Source organism: Scyliorhinus torazame, chromosome 1 (assembly GCF_047496885.1).
Source record: "Scyliorhinus torazame isolate Kashiwa2021f chromosome 1, sScyTor2.1, whole genome shotgun sequence".
NCBI classification, from domain to species: domain Eukaryota; kingdom Metazoa; phylum Chordata; class Chondrichthyes; order Carcharhiniformes; family Scyliorhinidae; genus Scyliorhinus; species Scyliorhinus torazame.
In genome coordinates this window covers 10385990-10407308 of record NC_092707.1, presented here as the reverse complement: position 1 = coordinate 10407308, position 21319 = coordinate 10385990, and the positions used below count along the sequence as shown (strand labels likewise).

The 21319-nt window shown below is 50.6% G+C and overlaps 1 protein-coding gene across 2 annotated transcripts in view; it reads right to left on the bottom strand.

Moving 5' to 3' along the window:
• mmp17a (matrix metallopeptidase 17a) overlaps window positions 1–767 on the bottom strand; it is a 125897-nt gene extending 125130 nt beyond the window's left edge. For both annotated transcript variants that reach the window (XM_072518452.1, XM_072518531.1), the window contains exon 1: window positions 139–767. In XM_072518452.1, coding sequence (XP_072374553.1) covers window positions 139–228 — 90 coding nt within the window. In that variant the 5' untranslated portion in view covers window positions 229–767. The remainder of the gene's footprint in view (window positions 1–138) is intronic.
• Between the last annotated feature and the right edge of the window lie 20552 nt (window positions 768–21319).

Sequence of the window (21319 nt, the reverse complement as noted above, 5' to 3'; positions counted from 1 at the left end):
TAAATCTGAACCCCAAACTCCGGATCCACAAAGCATTCCCTGCATTTGAATGTTGCCTATGTACTCAGTCTCTGTGCAGTAGCCCCAGCAGACCCCCCTCCCCCCCCCCCCAGCTTCACACAGCAAAGTGTTACTTACAATCCCGGTGTCCATATCGTCGCTTGGAGCTGGCCCCGAGTGTGCCCCGGACAAGGACAATATCAGCACGGTCACCATGGTCAACATCATGTCCAGCAGCAGCCTTCAAATCCAACAGGTCTCCGGGGTTGCAGCCACTCTCACTGCCTGCTCATCTGCTGGGTGAAAATTCTCACAGCCAGTTTCAAATCCCCCCCCCCCGCCTCAAGCTGCACTCAATCTCTCAGCTCCTCACCGGCTCCGCTACATCCCGTTTTCCCCCCTCTCCAAAAATAAGACAGCAGCCAAACCCATTGCATCTGCAAAAAAAAACAGGATCAACAGCAGGCGAAATAAACTTTTGTGTCTATTCCTCCCTCCATTGGACCTGGGCAGTGCAAATCCTCTGCACACACACACACACTCTCTCTAAGCAATGCCACCCCGCAGCTCCACACACACACACACCAGCTCACCACTCACCCATTAGTTAAAAAACACTGAATTGATTTGGTGGGTTTCAGCGTCGAATGAGTGCAGGGCAGTTAACAGCCAGTCGCTGCCAACTCCACCAGTTCAGTCTCTCACTCTCTGCTCCCAGACCCTGCTCTGTGTGGCAAAGCATTCATCTCTCTTTCTCCCCTCCCTCTCTCTCAGGAAAAGCTGTAGGGTTTGAGATGCTGGCAGAGGACGTCCTCATTCCCTTGTCGATGCAGTAAGATTGATGTGGGTCATACCAGACTGTTACCCACCTCCTGTCACTCCCCCCCGCCCCCCCTCCCCAGAGAGACAGCCAGAAAACCCTTTTGGTACCTGCACCAGACTTTTGCACTTCTAAAGCGCCTGCCACCACCCCAGGCTGCCCCAAAGCCAGTGAAGTAATTTGGGTTTTTTAAATAAGTGGAGAGTGCCCCATTCTTTTTTTCCCCCCGCAATTAAGGGGCAATTTAGCTAAACTGCACCTCTTTGGGTTGTGGGGGTGAGACCATCGCAGGCACGGGGAGAATGTGCAAACTCCACACGGACAGTGACCCGGGGCCGGGATCGAACCTGGGACCTCGGCGCCGTGAGGCAGCAGGGCTAACCCACTGCACCACCGTGCCGCCCTTAGTGAAGCATTTGGATGCGTAGTCACCGTCGCAATGTACAAAATGCAGCCGCCCATTTCCGCACAGCAAGCTCCCACAAACTGCAATGTGATAACGACCAGGGGTAATCTCTATTTGGTGATGTTTTTTGAGGGGTAGATATTGCCCCCAGATTCTGGTCTTCTTCCACTGCCGTCCCCCAGCTCCCCTTCCAATCGGTGGCATTGGCACCTTTTATGAGCCCATGAGAAAAGCATTCAGCGTCTCAGCAGGGGCTGGTTTAGCACAGGGCTAAATCGCTGGCTTTGAAAGCAGACCAAGGCAGGCCAGCAGCACGGTTCAATTCCCGTACCAGCCTCCCTGAACAGGCGCCGGAATGTGGCGACTAGGGCCTTTTCACAGTAACTTCATTGAAGCCTACTTGTGACAATAAGCGATTTTCATTTCATTTCATGTTAATGTTCCAAAGGTTTCTGCCATTTACAGTATAATTCATACCTAGATTTGATCCTCCAAAATGCATCACCTCGCATTTGTCCGGATTAAACGCCATCTGCCACTTCTGTGCCCAAGTCTCCAATCTATCTATATCCTGTGGATATGGATTTGAAGGAAGCATTCCATAAGGTGCCACATATAACGCTGCTGTACAAACTAAGAGCTGATAGTAATGGGGATAATATATCAGCACAGATAGAGGATTGGCTAATGAACAGGGTGCAGAGAGTTAGGATAAATAGATCATTTGAAGGTTGGGGAACCGGAGGCAGTGGGGGGTGTAACCAGGATCAGTGCTGGGACTTCAGCTATTTACAATTTAATTCAATAACTTGGATGAAGGGAGCATGTGTATTGTAGCCAAGTTCACTGAAGATATAAAGATAGATGAGAAAGGGTATTGTGGGCAGGACACGGATCTGCAAAGGGATATAGCGAGGTTAAATGAGTGGGTACAAATTTGAAGCCTACTTGTGACAATAAGTGATCTTCATTCTTCATTTCATGTCACATCCAAAGGTGGCACCTCTGACAGTGCAGCACTCCATGAGCACTGCTCGGGGAGTCTCAGTCTGGACCTTTGAGCTCAAGTCTCTTGTGTGGGACTGGAATCTACTGCGTGCTGATTCAGAGGTGAGTGGACGTTATGTTATTATTATCTAGGGAGAGCTGGATTGTCAAATGTTGAAAACGTGCATTTAGAGTAAAACATTCCAAGATGCAACACAGAAGCAGAACCAGACATTGAATTGGCACTAAGCTGTATGGGGCGGCACGGTAGCACAGTGGTTCGCACTGCTGCTTCACAGCTCCAGGGTCCCAGGTTCGATTCCCAGCTTGGGTCACTGTCTGTGCGGAGTCTGCACGTTCTCCCCGTGTCTGCGTGGGTTTCCTCCGGGTGCTCCGGTTTCCTCCCACAAGCCCCGAAAGACCTGCTATTATGTGAATTGTGCATTCTGAATTCTCCCTCTGTGTACCCAAACAGGCGCCGAAATGAGGCGACTAGAGGATTTTCACAGTAACTTCATTGCAGTGTAATGTAAGCCTACTTGTGAGAATAATAAAGATTGTATGTTATATATAAGGAGATATTAGGACAGGTGGGTGAAATGTTTCAGTAGATTTTAAGGGGGATCCTAATGGAGGAGAGGGAGATTTAGGGACGGAATTCCAGAGATTAGGGTTCAGTCAGCTGAAGGCAAGGCCGCCAAAGGTGAAGGGAGACAGAGGATGCCTCAGAGGCCAGATTTTGTGAAGGACATAGAGCTGGGAGGGACTTCGAACTGGAGTTAGGGAGGACGAGAAAAGGATTGAACGCAAGTCTGAGAATTTTAAAATTGTGGCATTGGTGGACTGTGTTGATCAGTGAGTGCAGGGGGCGATGGGACTTGAAGTGAGTTAGGGTATGGGAGGGAGGGTATGGGGAGTTTGGAGATTAACTGAAGTTTAAGAGGGTTGGAATCTGGGAATTCGACCGTGGGGGAGTTTTGGATTGGAGGCAAATTCAATGTTCAGGCCTCTTGAGTGTAACGAGGTCAGAGATTAAACTGATTTGCTTTCTCACTTATTATTAACACTGATATGAATAAATTGGTAGTTTCCTTATGAACTATCTTTGTGTCAATGTTATGGGATCCTTTCCTGAGTTAATCCCTGATGGTGATCGGAGGGGTCTCATGTTGAACACAGACAGCAGCAGAGAATGGTTGGATTGAATGACTCGATTCTCTTTTGTCAATTTCACGTAATTCAATTGTCGGCACTCAAAGTAAACACGGTTCTCAGAGTCTCTGCTCTCTGCCAATTCATTAATGTTGACTAAATCAAATATATTTTACCCACAGAAGGCTACTTGCATATACCTCACCAACAGTGACCGGGCACAGTGCTTAATAAATTCACATCTGTATAATTAAAGTGTATGAATGTTAGGGAGAACTTCTTATCTCATTGAAACATAATCGAATCTGAGAGGACTAAACAGGGTGGATACTAAGAGACTGTTTTCCCTGATAATTCTCCCCCTCCCACCCCCCCCCCCCCACCGCCCCCCCCTCCCCCCCCCCCCGCCCCCCCCGCCAGAGAGCTGTGAATGAACAAAGGTTTTGTGTATTAAAGACTGAGATTGATAGATTTATGGACATGATGGGAATGAAGGGTAATGGGGGAAGGCAGGAAAGTGGGACCCACATTCAGCCATGAAGGTATCAATAATAATAATAATAATAATCGCTTATTGGGCAAAATTCTCCGGTATCGGCACGATGTCCGCCGACCGGCGCCCAAAATGGCGCAAATCAGTTGGGCATCGCGCCGCCCCAAAGGGGCGGAATCCTCCGCATCTTGGGGGGCCGAGCCCCAACCTTAAGGGACTAGGCCCGCGCCGGACTAATTTCCGCCCCGCCAGCTGGCGGAAAAGGCCTCTGGCGCCCCGCCAGCTGGCATGGAAATGACATCTCCGGGCGGCGCATGCGCGGGAGCGTTAGCGGCCGCTCACAGCATCCCCGCGCATGCGCTGTGGAGGGAGTCTCTTCCGCCTCCGCCATGGTGGAGACCGTGGCGAAGGCGGAAGGGAAAGAGTGCCCCCACGGCACAGGCCCGCCCGCGGATCGGTGAGCCCCGATCGCGGGCCAGGCCACCGTGGGGGCACCCCCCGGGGCCAGTGGCTGTGAAAATCCCCTAGTCGCCACACTCCGGCGCCTGTTCGGGTACACTGAGGGAGAATTCAGAATGTCCAATTCACCTAACAAGCACGTCATTCGGGACTTGTGGGAGGAAACCGGAGCACCCGGAGGAAACCCACGCAGACACGGGGAGAACGTGCAGACTCCACACAGACAGTCACCCAAGCCGGGAATCAAACCCGGGACCCTGGCGCTGTGGAGCAACAGTGCTAACCACTGTGCTACTCTGCCGCCCAAGGTGAATGTTCTATCAACCAGTGGCCATCCAAAATACCGGACATCAGAACAATATTCCCATTCAATCACTGAAGGAGTTTTGGATTGGTACTGAGTCGCAAATGCAAATACATTGAAGTAAATATTTAGCAAGCTGACAGAGTCCATTCCTCTCTTGCACCATCTTCAATTATGCTGCAAACCCAACTGCACACTCCCAAACACTCTGAACTCAGAAGTTAGCAGGATTTCAGAAAACAACTGACCAGAGATTTAGAAAGAACTTCAGGTTAAGTATTTATATTTATTTGTAGAAATGACATGAAATCAGTAGACTAGAAACTGGTGGGAAACAGTTGCATCAAATCATTACTAAAGGTTATTTGTCAACAACAAGGACAATTTGTATTCATACAGCAGTATATTTGAAGCAGCAAAACATCTCAAGACAGGAGTGTGGAATAACCTTCGACACCGAGCTACAGAAAGAGACATTAACCAGAACAAGTGACTGGAAGCTTGGTGAAGGAGGTAGGTTTTCAGGAGCAAAGAGAGACAAAGAGTTGGAGGTGATAGGGAGAGAATTCCCGATCCCGGGATCCAGGCAACTGAAAACATGCCAAACCAGCGGTGGAGCCATTAAAATCGGGAAAGCTCAGAAGGCCAAACCAGGCGGAGCTCGGAGATTCATAAGACCATAAGACATAGGAGCGGAAGTAAGGCCATTCGGCCCATCAAGTCCACTCCACCATTCAATCATGGCTGATTTCAACTCCATTTATCCGCTCTCTCTCCATAGCCCTTAATTCCTCGAGAAATCAAGAATTTATCAACTTCTGTCTTAAAGACACTCAACGTCCCGGCCTCCACCGCCCTCTGTGGCAATGAATTCCACAGACCTACCACTCTCTGGCTGAAGAAATTTCTCCTCATCTCTGTTCTAAAGTGACTCCCTTTTATTCTAAGGCTGTGCCCCCGGGTCCTAGTCTCCCCTGCTAATGGAAACAACTTCCCGACATCCACCCTATCTAAGCCATTCATTATCTTGTAAGTTTCTATTAGATCTCCCCTCAACCTCCTAAACTCCAATGAATATAATCCCAGGATCCTCAGACGTTCATCGTATGTTAGGCCTACCATTCCTGGGATCATCCGTGTGAATCTCCGCTGGACCTGCTCCAGTGCCAGTATGTCCTTCCTGAGGTGTGGGGCCCAAAATTGCTCAAAGTATTCTAAATGGGGCCTAACTAATGCTTTATAAAGCTTCAGAAGTACATCCCTGCTTTTATATTCCAAGCCTCTTGAGATAAATGACAACATTGCATTTGCTTTCTTAATTACGGACTCAACCTGCAAGTGTACCTTTAGAGAATCCTGGACTAGGACTCCCAAGTCCCTTTGCACTTCAGCATTATGAATTTTGTCACCATTTAGAAAATAGTCCATGCCTCTATTCTTTTTTCCAAAGTGCAAGTCCTCGCACTTGCCCACGTTGAATTTCATCAGCTATTTCTTGGACCACTCTCCCAAACTGTCTAAATCTTTCTGCAGCCTCCCCACCTCCTCCATACTACCTGCCCCTCCACCTATCTTTGTATCATCGGCAAACTTAGCCAGAATGCCCCCAGTCCCGTCATCTAGATTGTTAATATATAAAGAGAACAGCTGTGGCCCCAACACTGAACCCTGCGGGACACCACTCGTCACCGGTTGCCATTCCGTAAAAGAACCTTTTATCCCAACTCTCTGCCTTCTGCCTGACAGCCAATCGTCAATCCATGTTAGTTCCTTGCCTCGAATACCATGGGCCCTTATTTTACTCAGCAGTCTCCCGTGAGGCACCTTATCAAAGGCCTTTTGGAAGTCAAGATAGATAACATCCATTGGCTCTCCTTGGTCTAACCTATTTGTTATCTCTTCAAAGAACTCTAACAGGTTTGTCAGGCATGACCTCCCCTTACTAAATCCATGCTGACTTGTCCTAATCCGACCCTGCACTTCCAAGAATTTAAAAATCTCATCCTTAACAATGGATTCTAGAATCTTGCCAACAACCGAGGTTAGGCTAATTGGCCTATAATTTTCCATCTTTTTCCTTGTTCCCTTCTTGAACAGGGGGGTTACAACAGCGATTTTCCAATCCTCTGGGACTTTCCCTGGCTCCAGTGACTTTTGAAAGATCATAACTAATGCCTCCACTATTTCTTCAGCTATCTCCTTTAGAACTCTAGGATGTAGCCCATCTGGGCCCGGAGATCTATCAATTTTTAGACCTCTTAGTTTCTCTAGCACTTTCTCTTTTGTGATGGCTACCATATTCAACTCTGCCCCGACTCTCCTGAATTGTTGGGATATTACTCATGTCTTCTACTGTGAAGACTGACGCAAAGTACTTATTTAGTTCCTCAGCTATTTCCTTGTCTCCCATCACTAGATTACCAGCGTCATTATGGAGCGGCCCAATGTCTACTTTTGCCTCCCGTTTGTTTTTAATGTATTTAAAGAAACTTTTACTAGCATTCCTAATGTTACTGGCTAGCCTACCTTCATAATTGATTCTCTCTTTCCTTATTTCTCTCTTTGTTATCCTCTGTTTGTTTTTGTAGCCTTCCCAATCTTCTGACTTCCCACTACTCTTTGCCACATTATAGGCTTTCTCTTTTGCTTTGACGCATTCCCTAACTTCCTTTGTCAGCCATGGCTGCCTAATCCCCCCTCTGATAACCTTTCTTTTCTTTGGGATGAACCTCTGTACTGTGTCCTCAATTACTCCCAGAAACTCCTGCCATTGCTGTTCTACTGTCTTTCCCACTAGGCTCTGCTCCCAGTCGATTTTCGTCAGTTCCTCCCTCATGCCCCTGTAGTTACCTTTATTTAACTGTAACACCTTTACATCTGATTCTACCTTCTTTCTTTCAAATTGGAGATTGAATTCTACCATATTATGATCACTGCCTCCTAAGTGTTCCCTTACTTTAAGATCTTTAATCAAGTCTGGCTCATTACATAACACTAAGTCCAGAATGGCCTGTTCCCTCGTGGGCTCCATCACAAGCTGTTCCAAAAAGCCCTCCTGTAAACATTCAATAAATTCCCTTTCCTTGGGTCCACTGGCAGCATTATTTACCCAGTCCACCTGCATATTGAAGTCCCCCATGATCACTGTGACCTTGCCTTTCTGACATGCACTTTCTATTTCGTGGTGCATTTTGTGCACCCAGTCCTGACCACTGTTAGGAGGCCTGTACATAACTCCCATTATGGTTTTTTTGCCTTTGTGGTTCCTCAACTCTACCCACACAGACTCCACATCATCTGACCCTATGTTGTTTAGCGCTATTGATTTAATTTCATTCCTTTTTAAAAATATATATTTTATTCAAATTTTTTTTGGTCAAACAAGAACAGTAGAGGATTTTCCCCTTTTTACAACTTTAAAACAATATAAATAATAATGACCGTTTTTTTTTAAACAAATAAATAATATATTAACTAAACGACAACTGCCCACAACAAAATAATAACTCTCCAAGACAATAAAGTCCCACATGCCAGTATAAATAACTAATATACAAACAACTATAGGAAACCCCTGAGGGCCCGCGTGGGCCCTCCCCCCCCCTCCCCCCTCCCCCCCGGGTTGCTGCTGCTACCTTCTCCATTTCCCTTATCGCTCTGCGAGGTAGTCGAGGAACGGTTGCCACCGCCTGGTGAACCCTTGAGCCGAACCTCTTAGTGGTACATTATCCGCTCCAATTTTATAAACCCCGCCATGTCGTTTATCCAGGCCTCCACGCCCGGGGGTTTAGCTTCTTTCCACATTAGTAGAATCCTTCGCCGGGCTACTAGGGACGCAAAGGCCAAAACATCGGCCTCTCTCGCCTCCTGCACTCCCGGCTCATCTGCAACCCCAAGTATAGCCAACCCCCAGCCTGGTTCGACCCGGACTCCCACCACCTTTGAAATCACTTTTGCCACACCCACCCAGAACCCATGCAATACCGGACATGACCAAAACATGTGGGTGTGGTTCGCCGGGCTTCCCGCGCATCTCCCGCACCTATCCTCCACCCCAAAAAATCTAATCAGCCTTGCTCCCGTCATATGCGCCCTGTGTAGAACCTTGAATTGGATCAGGCTGAGCCTGGCACACGAGGACGAAGAGTTTACCCTACTTAGGGCATCTGCCCACAGCCCCTCCTCAATCTCTTCCCCCAGCTCCTCCTCCCATTTTCCTTTCAGCTCCTCTACCATCGTCTCCCCCTCATCTCTCATTTCCCTATATATTTCTGACACCCTACCATCACCCACCCATGTCCCCGAAATCACTCTGTCCTGGATCTCTTGCGCCGGGAGCTGCGGAAATTCCCTCACCTGTTGCCTCACAAATGCCCTCACTTGCATATAGCGAAATGCATTCCCAGGTGGCAACCCATATTTTTCTGTCAGTGCTCCCAGACTCGCGAACGTCCCATCTAAGAACAAGTCCTTCAATTTCGCAATTCCTGCTCGCTGCCAAGATTTAAAATCCCCATCTATCCTTCCCGGGACGAACCTATGGTTGTTCCTTATCGGGGACCACACTGAGGCACCCGTCACTCCCTTATGTCGTCTCCACTGCCCCCAAATTGTCAGTGTTGTCACCACCACTGGACTTGTGGTGTACTTTTTCGGGGAGAACGGTAAAGGCGCTGTCGCTAATGCTTGCAGGCAGGTTCCCCTACAGGACGCCATCTCTAGTCTTTTCCACGCCGCTCCTTCCCCTTCCCTCATCCACTTGCATACCATTGATATATTGGCGGCCCAATAATAGTCACTTAAGCTCGGCAGTGCCAGTCCCCCCCTATCCCTGCTACGCTGCAGAAACCCCCTCTTCACTCTTGGGGTCTTCCCAGCCCACACAAAGCTCAGAACGCTCTTATCCACTTTTTTGAAAAAAGCCTTGGTAATCATCACAGGGAGGCACTGGAACACAAAAAGAAATCGCGGAAGGACCACCATTTTGACCGCCTGCACCCTGCCCACCAGTGACAGGGGCGCCATGTCCCATCTCCTAAAATCCTCTTCCATCTGCTCCACCAATCTTCCTAAATTAAGCTTATGCAAGGTTCCCCAGTTCCTGGCTATCTGGATCCCTAGGTACCGAAAATCCCTTGTTACTCTCCTCAGCGGCAAATCATCTATTCCCCTGCTCTGTTCCCCAGGGTGCATCACAAACAGCTCACTCTTCCCCATATTCAGTTTATATCCCGAAAATTCCCCAAACTCCCTGAGTGTCTGCATTATCTCGGGCATCCCCTCCACTGGGTCCGCGACATACAACAACAAATCATCCGCGTATAATGACACCCGGTGCTCTTCTCCTCCCCTAAGTACTCCCCTCCACTTCCTAGAGCCCCTCAGCGCTATGGCCAGTGGCTCAATTGCCAACGCAAACAGTATCGGGGACAGGGGACACCCCTGTCTTGTCCCTCTATATAGACGGAAGTAGTCAGATCTCTGCCTGTTTGTGATCACACTTGCCACCGGGACCCTATATAAAAGCTGAACCCACCCAATAAACCCCTCTCCAAATCCAAATCTCCTCAACACTTCCCACAGGTAATCCCACTCCACTCTATCAAATGCTTTCTCAGCGTCCATCGCCACCACTATCTCCGCCTCTCCCTCCGGCGGGGACATCATCAGCACACCTAGCAGCCTCCGTATATTAGTGTTCAACTGTCTCCCCTTAACAAACCCAGTTTGATCCTCGTGAACCACCCCTGGAACATAATCCTCGATCCTCGTCGCCATCACCTTGGCCAAGAGCTTGGCATCTACATTCAGAAGGGAGATAGGCCTGTAAGACCCGCACTGCAGCGGGTCTTTGTCCCTCTTCAGGAGCAACGATATCGTCGCCTCCGACATCGTCGGGGGCAACGTCCCCCCTTCCCTGGCCTCGTTAAAGGTTCTCGTCAGAAGCGGGGCTAGTAGGTCCATGTATTTCCTATAAAATTCCACCGGGAACCCATCTGGTCCCGGGGCCTTCCCTGCCTGCATGCTCCCAATCCCTTTTACCACCTCCTCCACCTCAATCTGTGCTCCCAATCCTGTCCTCTCCTGCTCCTTCACCTTCGGGAATTCCAGCTGATCCAGGAAGTGCATCATTCCCTCCTTCCCTTCCGGGGGTTGAGCCTTATACAGCCTCTCATAAAATGCCTTAAACACCCCGTTCACCCTCTCTGCTCCCTGTTCCATCTCACCCCCCTCGTCCCTCACCCCACCTATCTCCCTCGCCGCCCCTCTCTTCCTCAATTGTTGGGCCAGTAACCGGCTCGCCTTCTCTCCGTACTCGTACTGTACTCCCTGTGCCTTCCTCCACTGTGCCTCTGCCCTGCCCGTGGTCAGCAAGTCAAATTCCGTATGCAACCTTCGTCTTTCCCTGTACAGTCCCTCATCCGGAGCCTCTGCATATTGCCTATCCACCCTCAAAATTTCGCTCAACAATCGCTCCCTATCTTTACTCTCTTGTTTCCCCTTATGGGCCTTTATGGAAATCAGTTCCCCTCTGACCACCGCCTTCAGTGCCTCCCAGACCACTCCCACCTGAACCTCTCCATCATCGTTAATCTCCAGGCACCTTTTGATACATCCCCTCACCCTTACACATACCCCCTCATCCGCCAACAGTCCCATATCTAATCTCCAGAGTGGGTGCCGTTCCTTTTCCTCTCCTACTACCAGATCTACCCAATGTGGGGCATGGTCCGAGATGCCTATGGCTGAATACTCCGTCCCTGGCACCTTCGGGATCAGTGCCCTTCCCAGGACAAAGAAGTCAATCCGTAAATACACCTTGTGGACATGGGAGAAGAAGGAAAACTCCCTACTCCTGGGCCTAGTGAATCTCCAGGGGTCTACTCCTCCCATCTGCTCCATGAAGTCCTTAAGCACCTTGGCCGCTGCCGGCCTCCTCCCGGTCCTAGACCTTGACCGGTCCAGCCCTGGGTCCTGCACCGTGTTGAAATCTCCCCCCATTACCAACTTTCCCGCCCCAGGTCCGGGATACGCCCCAGCATACGCTTCATGAAGTTTGCATCATCCCGGTTCGGGGCATATACGTTCACCAGAACCACCGCTTCCCCTTGTAATCTGCCGCTCATCATCACGTATCTACCCCCACTGTCCACTACTATGGTCCTCGCCTCAAACACTACCCGTTTCCCCACTAATATAGCCACCCCTCTATTTTTCGCATCCAAGCCCGAATGAAATACCTGTCCCACCCATCCTTTACGTAATCTGACCTGATCCGTCAGTTTCAGATGCGTCTCCTGTAGCATGACCACATCTGCCTTTAATTTCTTTAGGTGCGCGAGTACCCTTGCCCTCTTAATCGGCCCATTCAGCTCTCTCACATTCCACGTGATCAACCGGGTCAGGGGGCTCTTTACCCCCCCTCCCCATGTCGACTAGCCATCCCCTTTTTTAGACCAGCTCCTCACCCGGTTCCCACGCTCCCGTTTGTCCCCCCGACGGTGTCCTCCCGTCCCGGCCACCCCGCCCCATAACAGCTCCCCCTTTCCCTTAGCAGCAGCAACCCAGTTAACCCCCCCCCCCCCCCCCCCGTCCGCTAGATCCCTTTCTAGCGTAGTTGCTCCCCCCATGTTACTCCCAGAAGTCAGCAAACTCTGACTGACCTCGGCTTGCCCCGTTTATCCTTGGCCCCCCATTGTGTAAGGCCCCCCTCCTTCCTACGCTCCCTTTCCCGCCGCAATTACCATAGCGCGGGAGCAAAGCCCGCGTTTCCCACTCGGACCCGCCCCTAATGGCGCAGCTCCCTCTCTCCTTCCCCCTCTCCTTCTCCTTCCCCACCGGCGCCCGCAGTTCACCATACCCCCCCCCCCCCCCCCAACGAGGGGAATAGAGAAAATTTCCCCCCCCTTCCCCCTTCCCCGTCCCATACAATCCCCCCACTACTTTATTACAGAAACTCTTTCTCTCTCCAGTCTAGTCCAACTTCTCCTCTATAATAAATGTCCACGCCTCTTCAGCCGTCTCGAAGTAGTGATGTTTCCCTTGGTGTGTAACCCACCGTCTCGCTGGCTGCAGCATTCCAAATTTCACTTTCTTTCTATGTAGCACCGCCTTGGCCCGATTGAAACTCGCCCTCCTTCTCGCCACCTCCGCACTCCAATCCTGGTACACGCGGATCACCGCGTTCTCCCACCTGCAGCTCCGTGTCTTTTTCGCCCATCTCAGGACCATCTCCCTGTCTTTATAGCGGTGAAACCTCACCACTATGGCTCGAGGTATTTCTCCTGCCTTTGGTCTTCGCGCAAGGACTCGATAGGCTCCCTCCACTTCCAAGGGGCCCGTCGGGGCCTCCGGTCCCATTAACAAGTGAAGCAATGTGCTCACATATGCCCCGACGTCCGCCCCCTCTGCACCTTCGGGAAGACCCAAAACTCTTAAGTTCTTCCTCCTCGAGTTATTCTCCAGGGCTTCCAGCCTCTCTACACACCTTTTATGGTGTGCCTCGTGCGTCTCTGTCTTCACCACCAGGCCCTGTATTTCATCCTCATTCTCGGCAGCCTTTGCCTTCACATCACGAAGCTCCAACTCCTGGGTCTTCTTTGCCTCCTTTAGCCCTTCAATCGCCTGTAGCATCGGGGCCAACACCTCCTTCTTCAGCTCCTCCACACAGCGCCGCAGGAACTGTTGCTGTTCCGGGCCCCACACCGAACGGCCTCCTTCCGCTGCCACCTTGCTTCGAGCTTCCCTTCCTTGCCGCTGCTCCTGAGGATCCTCTGCAATCCAGCCGCTACTCTCTTCTTTCTCCATATATATCCGGGGGGATTCCCTTCTATTTCACCGCACAATGGTTTTAGCCGTCAAAAATTGCCGTTGGGGCTCCTAATAAGAGCCCAAAAGTCCGTTCCAACGGGAGGTGCCGAAACGTGCGACTCAGCTGGTCATCGCCGCACCCGGAAGTCCCATTTAATTTCATTCCTAATTAACAAGGCAACCCCGCCCCCTTCAGGAATGTTTGCAGAGCTGGAGGAGGATAGAGAGACAGGGAGGGGCTAGACAATGGGGTGGCTTGAAAACAGGATCGTGGATTTTAACGCCAAGTCATTGCTTTATCAAGAGCCAATGAAGGCCGGAGAGCACATGGGCGACAGGTTTTCAATGATCTCAGGTTTTCAGGATAGAGTATAGCAGACCAGCCAGGAGTGCATTGGAATAGTCAAACCTAAAGGTGTTACAAAGGTGGAAGTAATCGGTCTCAGTGACGTTGGCGGGAAGCTCATCTCAAGAGTCAGATGTAACAGAGTCAGGATTGTGAACAGGTTGGTTTAGCCGCAGTCGGTTCTCAGGGACAGGGTCGGAGTTGATTGGCTCGGCAACAGTCTTCCTGGTGTTTAACTGAAGAACGTTTCCGCTCATTGACACCTTGCGAAGGTGAGCTAGTGAGGTTGGAAATGGTTTAATCACCCAACGTGCAGCAAGTTCACTCCAAGTGCAGCCCGCCTCTCCATAGGCAGGCCTCCCTGAGGTGGCTTTGGTTTTCCAATCTTCCACTTATCTTAAACCTCAGGGGTTGGCTGTGGTTCCGTGGGTCTTGCCTCTGAGTTGTGTGATGAATGTGGGTATTTCAGGTGTATTGTATGTATTTGGCGCAGTAATGAGTTAAAGCCTGGGTTAGTGTACGACTGCTGCAGTCATGTTTTTAAAAATCCTGGTTTGCCAGGCAGCTAGACCTTTTGGAGTCAGAAGTGAAAATAAAGCATCGTAAATATAAGTGATAATTTATTCCAGCCACGGATATTGTTTGGTGAAGTTGGGCTGATGAAATTTTGTTTATATTAAGAGGATTCCTGGGGAGTAGGTAATTAGAGACATGGGGTGGGATTCTCTGTTGGCTGAAGGGGGAATCGCAAAATGCGATAGGGCGGAGAATAGGTTCTGACACTAAAATTGCAGCGGGTGCCGATTTGACGCCAAATCGCTATTCTCCATCACCTCGTCAGCGGCATCAATGTGTTCCGGAACGCACGTACTATTAACACCGTTTGCATATCATTAGCGGGCCCAACCCCGAATTCTCCGGGGCCTCTGTGAAGCTCCGCCTCTGATGGGCCAAGTCCCCGACGGTGAGGGTCACTTGTGCTTTTAAAAATCGTGAAACCGGCGCGGCGGCTGCTGAGGGGGAGAGAGGGGGTACGGAGAGTGTCCCAACATGGCTATAGTTTGCCGGCAGTTATGCTGCTGGGTGTGGGGGGGCTTCTGCCAGGACCGGGGGGGGGGGGGGGGAGTAGAAGGGGGTGGCCAGGAGGCGGCCGTCAGGGTGGACGGGCACAGAACACCATTGCCGCAGCCGGAAAGGCAGCCATGCAGCTGCGCACATCGTTAACAGCCCACTGTGAACCTAGGGCCACGGGTCGTATGGGTCCCCCCAGGGAACCCACCCCCCCGGGTGCCCTCTGGCCCCAGCTGACCCATCAGCTGTACGGACGCGCTCCAGCACAACCAGTGCCACCTTGTTGGCTGGGATGAGTGTGTGTGGGGAGTGTAATGTGTGTGTGCGGCTGGGATGAGTGTGTGTCGGGAGTGTAATGTGTGTGTGCGGCTGGGATGAGTGTGTGTGGGGAGTGTAATGTATGTGTGGGGCTAGGATGAGTGTGTGTGGGGAGTGTAATGTGTGTGTGTGGCTGGGATGAGTGTGTGTGGGGAGTGTAATGTGTGTGTGCGGCTGGGATGAGTGTGTGTCGGGAGTGTAATGTGTGTGTGCGGCTGGGATGAGTGTGTGTGGGGAGTGTAATGTGTGTGTGTGGCTGGGATGAGTGTGTGTGGGGAGTGTAATGTGTGTGTGTGGCTGGGATGAGTGTGTGTGGGGAGTGTAATGTGTGTGTGCGGCTGGGACGAGTGTGTGTGGGGAGTGTAATGTGTGTGTATGGCTGGGATGAGTGTGTGTGGGGAGTGTAATGTGTGTGTGCGGCTGGGATGAGTGTGTGTGGGGAGTGTAATGTGTGTGTGCGGCTGGGATGAGTGTGTGTGGGGAGTGTAATGTGTGTGTGCGGCTGGGATGAGTGTGTGTGGGGAGTGTAATGTGTGTGTGCGGCTGGGATGAGTGTGTGTGGGGAGTGTAATGTGTGTGTGCGGCTGGGATGAGTGTGTGTGGGGAGTGTAATGTGTGTGTGTGGCTGGGATGAGTGTGTGTGGGGAGTGTAATGTGTGTGTGCGGCTGGGATGAGTGTGTGTGGGGAGTGTAATGTGTGTGTGCGGCTGGGATGAGTGTGTGCGGGGAGTGTAATGTGTGTGTGCGGCTGGGATGAGTGTGTGTGGGGAGTGTAATGTGTGTGTGCGGCTGGGATGAGTGTGTGTGGGGAGTGTAATGTGTGTGTGCGGCTGGGATGAGTGTGTGTGGGGAGTGTAATGTGTGTGTGCGGCTGGGATGAGTGTGTGTGGGGAGTGTAATGTGTGTGTGTGGCTGGGATGAGTGTGTGTGGGGAGTGTAATGTGTGTGTGCGGCTGGGATGAGTGTGTGTGGGGAGTGTAATGTGTGTGTGCGGCTGGGATGAGTGTGTGCGGGGAGTGTAATGTGTGTGTGCGGCTGGGATGAGTGTGTGTGGGGAGTGTAATGTGTGCGTGCGGCTGGGGTGAGTGTGTGTGGGGAGTGTAATGTGTGTGTGGCTGGGATGCGTGTGTGTGGGGAGTGTAATGTGTGTGTGCGGCTGGGATGAGTGTGTGTGGGGAGTGTAATGTGTGTGTGCGGCTCGGATGAGTGTGTGTGGGGAGTGTAATGTGTGTGTGTGGCTGGGATGCGTGTGTGTGGGGAGTGTAATGTGTGTGTGCGGCTGGGATGAGTGTGTGTGGGGAGTGTAATGTGTGTGTGCGGCTCGGATGAGTGTGTGTGGGGAGTGTAATGTGTGTGTGCGGCTGGGATGAGTGTGTGTGGGGAGTGTAATGTGTGTGTGTGGCTGGGATGAGTGTGTGTGGGGAGTGTAATGTGTGTGTGCGGCTGGGATGAGTGTGTGTCGGGAGTGTAATGTGTGTGTGCGGCTGGGATGAGTGTGTGTGGGGAGTGTAATGTATGTGTGGGGCTGGGATGAGTGTGTGTGGGGAGTGTAATGTGTGTGTGTGGCTGGGATGAGTGTGTGTGGGGAGTGTAATGTGTGTGTGCGGCTGGGATGAGTGTGTGTCGGGAGTGTAATGTGTGTGTGCGGCTGGGATGAGTGTGTGTGGGGAGTGTAATGTGTGTGTGTGGCTGGGATGAGTGTGTGTGGGGAGTGTAATGTGTGTGTGTGGCTGGGACGAGTGTGTGTGGGGAGTGTAATGTGTGTGTGCGGCTGGGACGAGTGTGTGTGGGGAGTGTAATGTGTGTGTATGGCTGGGATGAGTGTATGTGGGGAGTGTAATAGAACATAGAACATAGAAAATACAGCACAGAACAGGCCCTTCGGCCCACGATGTTGTGCCGAACCTTTGTCCTAGATTAATCATAGATTATCATTGAATCTACAGTGCAGAAGGAGGCCATTCGGCCCCCTGAGTCTGCACCAGCTCTTGGAAAGAGCACCCTACCCAAACTCAACACCTCCACCCAACACCAAGGGCAATTTGGACATTAAGGGCAATTTATCATTGGCCAATTCACCTAACCCGCACATCTTTGGACTGTGGGAGGAAACCGGAGCACCCGGAGGAAACCCACGCAGACACGGGGAGGACGTGCAGACTCCACACAGACAATGACCCAAGCCGAAATCGAACCTGGGACCATGGATCTGTGAAGCAATTGTGCTATCCACAATGCTACCGTGCTGCCCTTAAGAACAAATAAATCTACACTATATCATTTTCCCGTAATCCATGTACCTATCCAACAGCTGCTTGAAGGTCACTAATGTTTCTGACTCAACTACTTCCACAGGCAGTGCATTCCATGCCCCCACTACTCTCTGGGTAAAGAACCTACCTCTGATATCCCTCCTATATCTTCCACCATTCACCTTAAATTTATGTCCCCTTGTAATGGTGTGTTCCACCTGGGGAAAAAGTCTCTGACTGTCTACTCTATCTATTCCCCTGATCATCTTATAAACCTCTATCAAGTCGCCCCTCATCCTTCTCCGCTCTAATGAGAAAAGGCCTAGCACCCTCAACCTTTCCTCGTAAGACCTACTCTCCATTCCAGGCAACATCCTGGTAAATCTTCTTTGCACCTTTTCCAGAGCTTCCACATCCTTCCTAAAATGAGGCGACCAGAACTGTACACAGTACTCCAAATGTGGCCTTACCAAGGTTTTGTACAGCTGCATCATTACCTCACGGCTCTTAAATTCAATCCCTCTGTTAATGAACGCGAGCACACCATAGGCCTTCTTCACAGCTCTATCCACTTGAGTGGCAACTTTCAAAGATGTATGAACATAGACCCCAAGGTCTCTCTGCTCCTCCACAATGCCAAGAACTCTACCGTTAACCCTGTATTCCGCATTCATATTTGTCCTTCCAAAATGGACAACCTCACACTTTTCAGGGTTAAACTCCATCTGCCACGTCTCAGCCCAGCTCTGCATCCTATCTATGTCTCTTTGCAGCCGACAACAGCCCTCCGTACTATCCACAACTCCACCAATCTTCGTATCGTCTGCAAATTTACTGACCCACCCTTCAACTCCCTCATCCAAGTCATTAATGAAAATCACAAACAGCACAGGACCCAGAACTGATCCCTGCGGTACGCCACTGGTAACTGGGATCCAGGCTGAATATTTGCCATCCACCACCACTCTCTGACTTCTATCGGTTAGCCAGTTCGTTATCCAACTGGCCAAATTTCCCACTATCCCATGCCTCCTTACTTTCTTCATAAGCCTACCATGGGGAACTTTATCAAATGCCTTACTAAAATCCATGTACACTACATCCACTGCTTTACCTTCATCCACATGCTTGGTCACCTCCTCAAAGAATTCAATAAGATTTGTAAGGCAAGACCTACCCCTCACAAATCCGTGCTGACTATCCCTAATCAAGCAGTGTCTTTCCAGATACTCAGAAATCCTATCCTTCAGTACCCTTTCCATTACTTTGCCTACCACCGAAGTAAGACTAACTGGCCTGTAATTCCCAGGGTTATCCCTAGTTCCTTTTTTGAACAGGGGCACGACATTCGCCACTCTCCAATCCCCTGGTACCACCCCTGTTGACAGTGAGGACGAAAAGATAATTGCCAACGGCTCTGCAATTTCATCTCTTGCTTCCCATAGAATCCTTGGATATAACCCGTCAGGCCCGGGGGACTTGTCTATCCTCAAGTTTTTCAAAATGCCCAACACATCTTCCTTCCTAACAAGTATTTCCTCGAGCTTACCAATCTGTTTCACACTGTCCTCTCCAACAATATCACCCCTCTCATTTGTAAATACAGAAGAAAAGTACTCGTTCAAGACCTCTCCTATCTCTTCAGACTCAATACACAATCTCCCGCTACTGTCCTTGATCGGACCTACCCTCGCTCTAGTCATTCTCATATTTCTCACATATGTGTAAAAGGCCTTGGGGTTTTCTTTGATCCTACCCGCCAAAGATTGTTCATGCCCTCTCTTAGCTATCCTAATCCCTTTCTTCAGTTCCCTCCTGGCTATCTTGTATCCCTCCAATGCCCTGTCTGAACCTTGTTTCATCAGCCTTACATAAGTCACCTTTTTCCTCTTAACAAGACATTCAACCTCTCTTGTCAACCATGGTTCCCTCACTCGACCATCTCTTCCCTGCCTGACAGGGACATACATATCAAGGACACGTAGCACCTGTTCCTTGAACAAGTTCCACATTTCACTTGTGTCCTTCCCTGCCAGCCTATGTTCCCAACTTATGCACTTCAATTCTTGTCTGACAACATCGTATTTACCCTTCCCCCAATTGTAAACCTTGCCCTGTTGCACGTACCTATCCCTCTCCATTACTAAAGTGAAAGTCACAGAATTGTGGTCACTATCTCCAAAATGCTCCCCCACTAACAAATCTATCACTTGCCCTGGTTCATTACCCAGTACTAAATCCAATATTGCCCCTCCTCTGGTTGGACAATCTACATACTGTGTTAGAAAAGCTTCCTGGACACACTGCACAAACACCACCCCATCCAAACTATTTGATCTAAAGAGTTTCCACTCAATATTTGGGAAGTTAAAGTCGCCCATGACTACCACCCTATGACTTCTGCACCTTTCCAAAATCTGTTTCCCAATCTGTTCCTCCACATCTCTGCTACTATTGGGGGGCCTATAGAAAACTCCTAACAAGGTGACTGCTCCTTTCCTATTTCTGACTTCAACCCATACTACCTCAATAGGGTGATACTCCTCGAACTGCCTTTCTGCAGCTGTTATACTATCTCTAATTAATAATGCCACCCCCCCACCTATTTTACCACCCTCCCTAATCTTATTGAAACATCTATAACCAGGGACCTCCAACAACCATTTCTGCCCCTCTTCTATCCAAGTTTCCGTGATGGCCACCACATCGTAGTCCCAAGTACCGATCCATGCCTTAAATTCACCCACCTTATTCCTGTGTGTGTGTGCGGCTGGGATGAGTGTGTGTGGGGAGTGTAATGTGTGTGTGCGGCTGGGATGAGTGTGTGTGGGGAGTGTAATGTGTGTGTGCGGCTGGGATGAGTGTGTGTGGGGAGTGTAATGTGTGTGTGCGGCTGGGATGAGTGTGTGTGGGGAGTGTAATGTGTGTGTGCGGCTGGGATGAGTGTGTGTGGGGAGTGTAATGTGTGTGTGCGGCTGGGATGAGTGTGTGCGGGGAGTGTAATGTGTGTGTGCGGCTGGGATGAGTGTGTGTGGGGAGTGTAATGTGTGTGTGCGGCTGGGGTGAGTGTGTGTGGGGAGTGTAATGTGTGTGTGGCTGGGATGCGTGTGTGTGGGGAGTGTAATGTGTGTGTGCGGCTGGGATGAGTGTGTGTGGGGAGTGTAATGTGTGTGTGCGGCTCGGATGAGTGTGTGTGGGGAGTGTAATGTGTGTGTGCGGCTGGGATGAGTGTGTGTGGGGAGTGTAATGTGTGTGTGTGGCTGGGATGAGTGTGTGTGGGGAGTGTAATGTGTGTGTGCGGCTGGGATGAGTGTGTGTGGGGAGTGTAATGTGTGTGTGTGGCTGGGATGAGTGTGTGGGGAGTGTAATGTGTGTGTGCGGCTGGGATGAGTGTGTGGGGAGTGTAATGTGTGTGTGCGGCTGGGATGAGTGTGTGCGGGGAGTGTAATGTGTGTGTGCGGCTGGGATGAGTGTGTGCGGGGAGTGTAATGTGTGTGTGCGGCTGGGATGAGTGTGTGTGGGGAGTGTAATGTGTGTGTGTGGCTGGGATGAGTGTGTGTGGGGAGTGTAATGTGTGTGTGCGGCTGGGATGAGTGTGTGTGGGGAGTGTAATGTGTGTGTGCGGCTGGGATGAGTGTGTGTGGGGAGTGTAATGTGTGTGTGTGGCTGGGATGAGTGTGTGTGGGGAGTGTAATGTGTGTGTGCGGCTGAGATGAGTGTGTGTGGGGAGTGTAATGTGTGTGTGTGGCTGGGATGAGTGTGTGTGGGGAGTGTAATGTGTGTGTGCGGCTGGGATGAGTGTGTGTGCGGAGTGTAATGTGTGTGTGCGGCTGGGAGGAGTGTGTGTGGGGAGTGTAATGTGTGTGTGTGGCTGGGATGAGTGTGTGTGTGGGAGTGTAA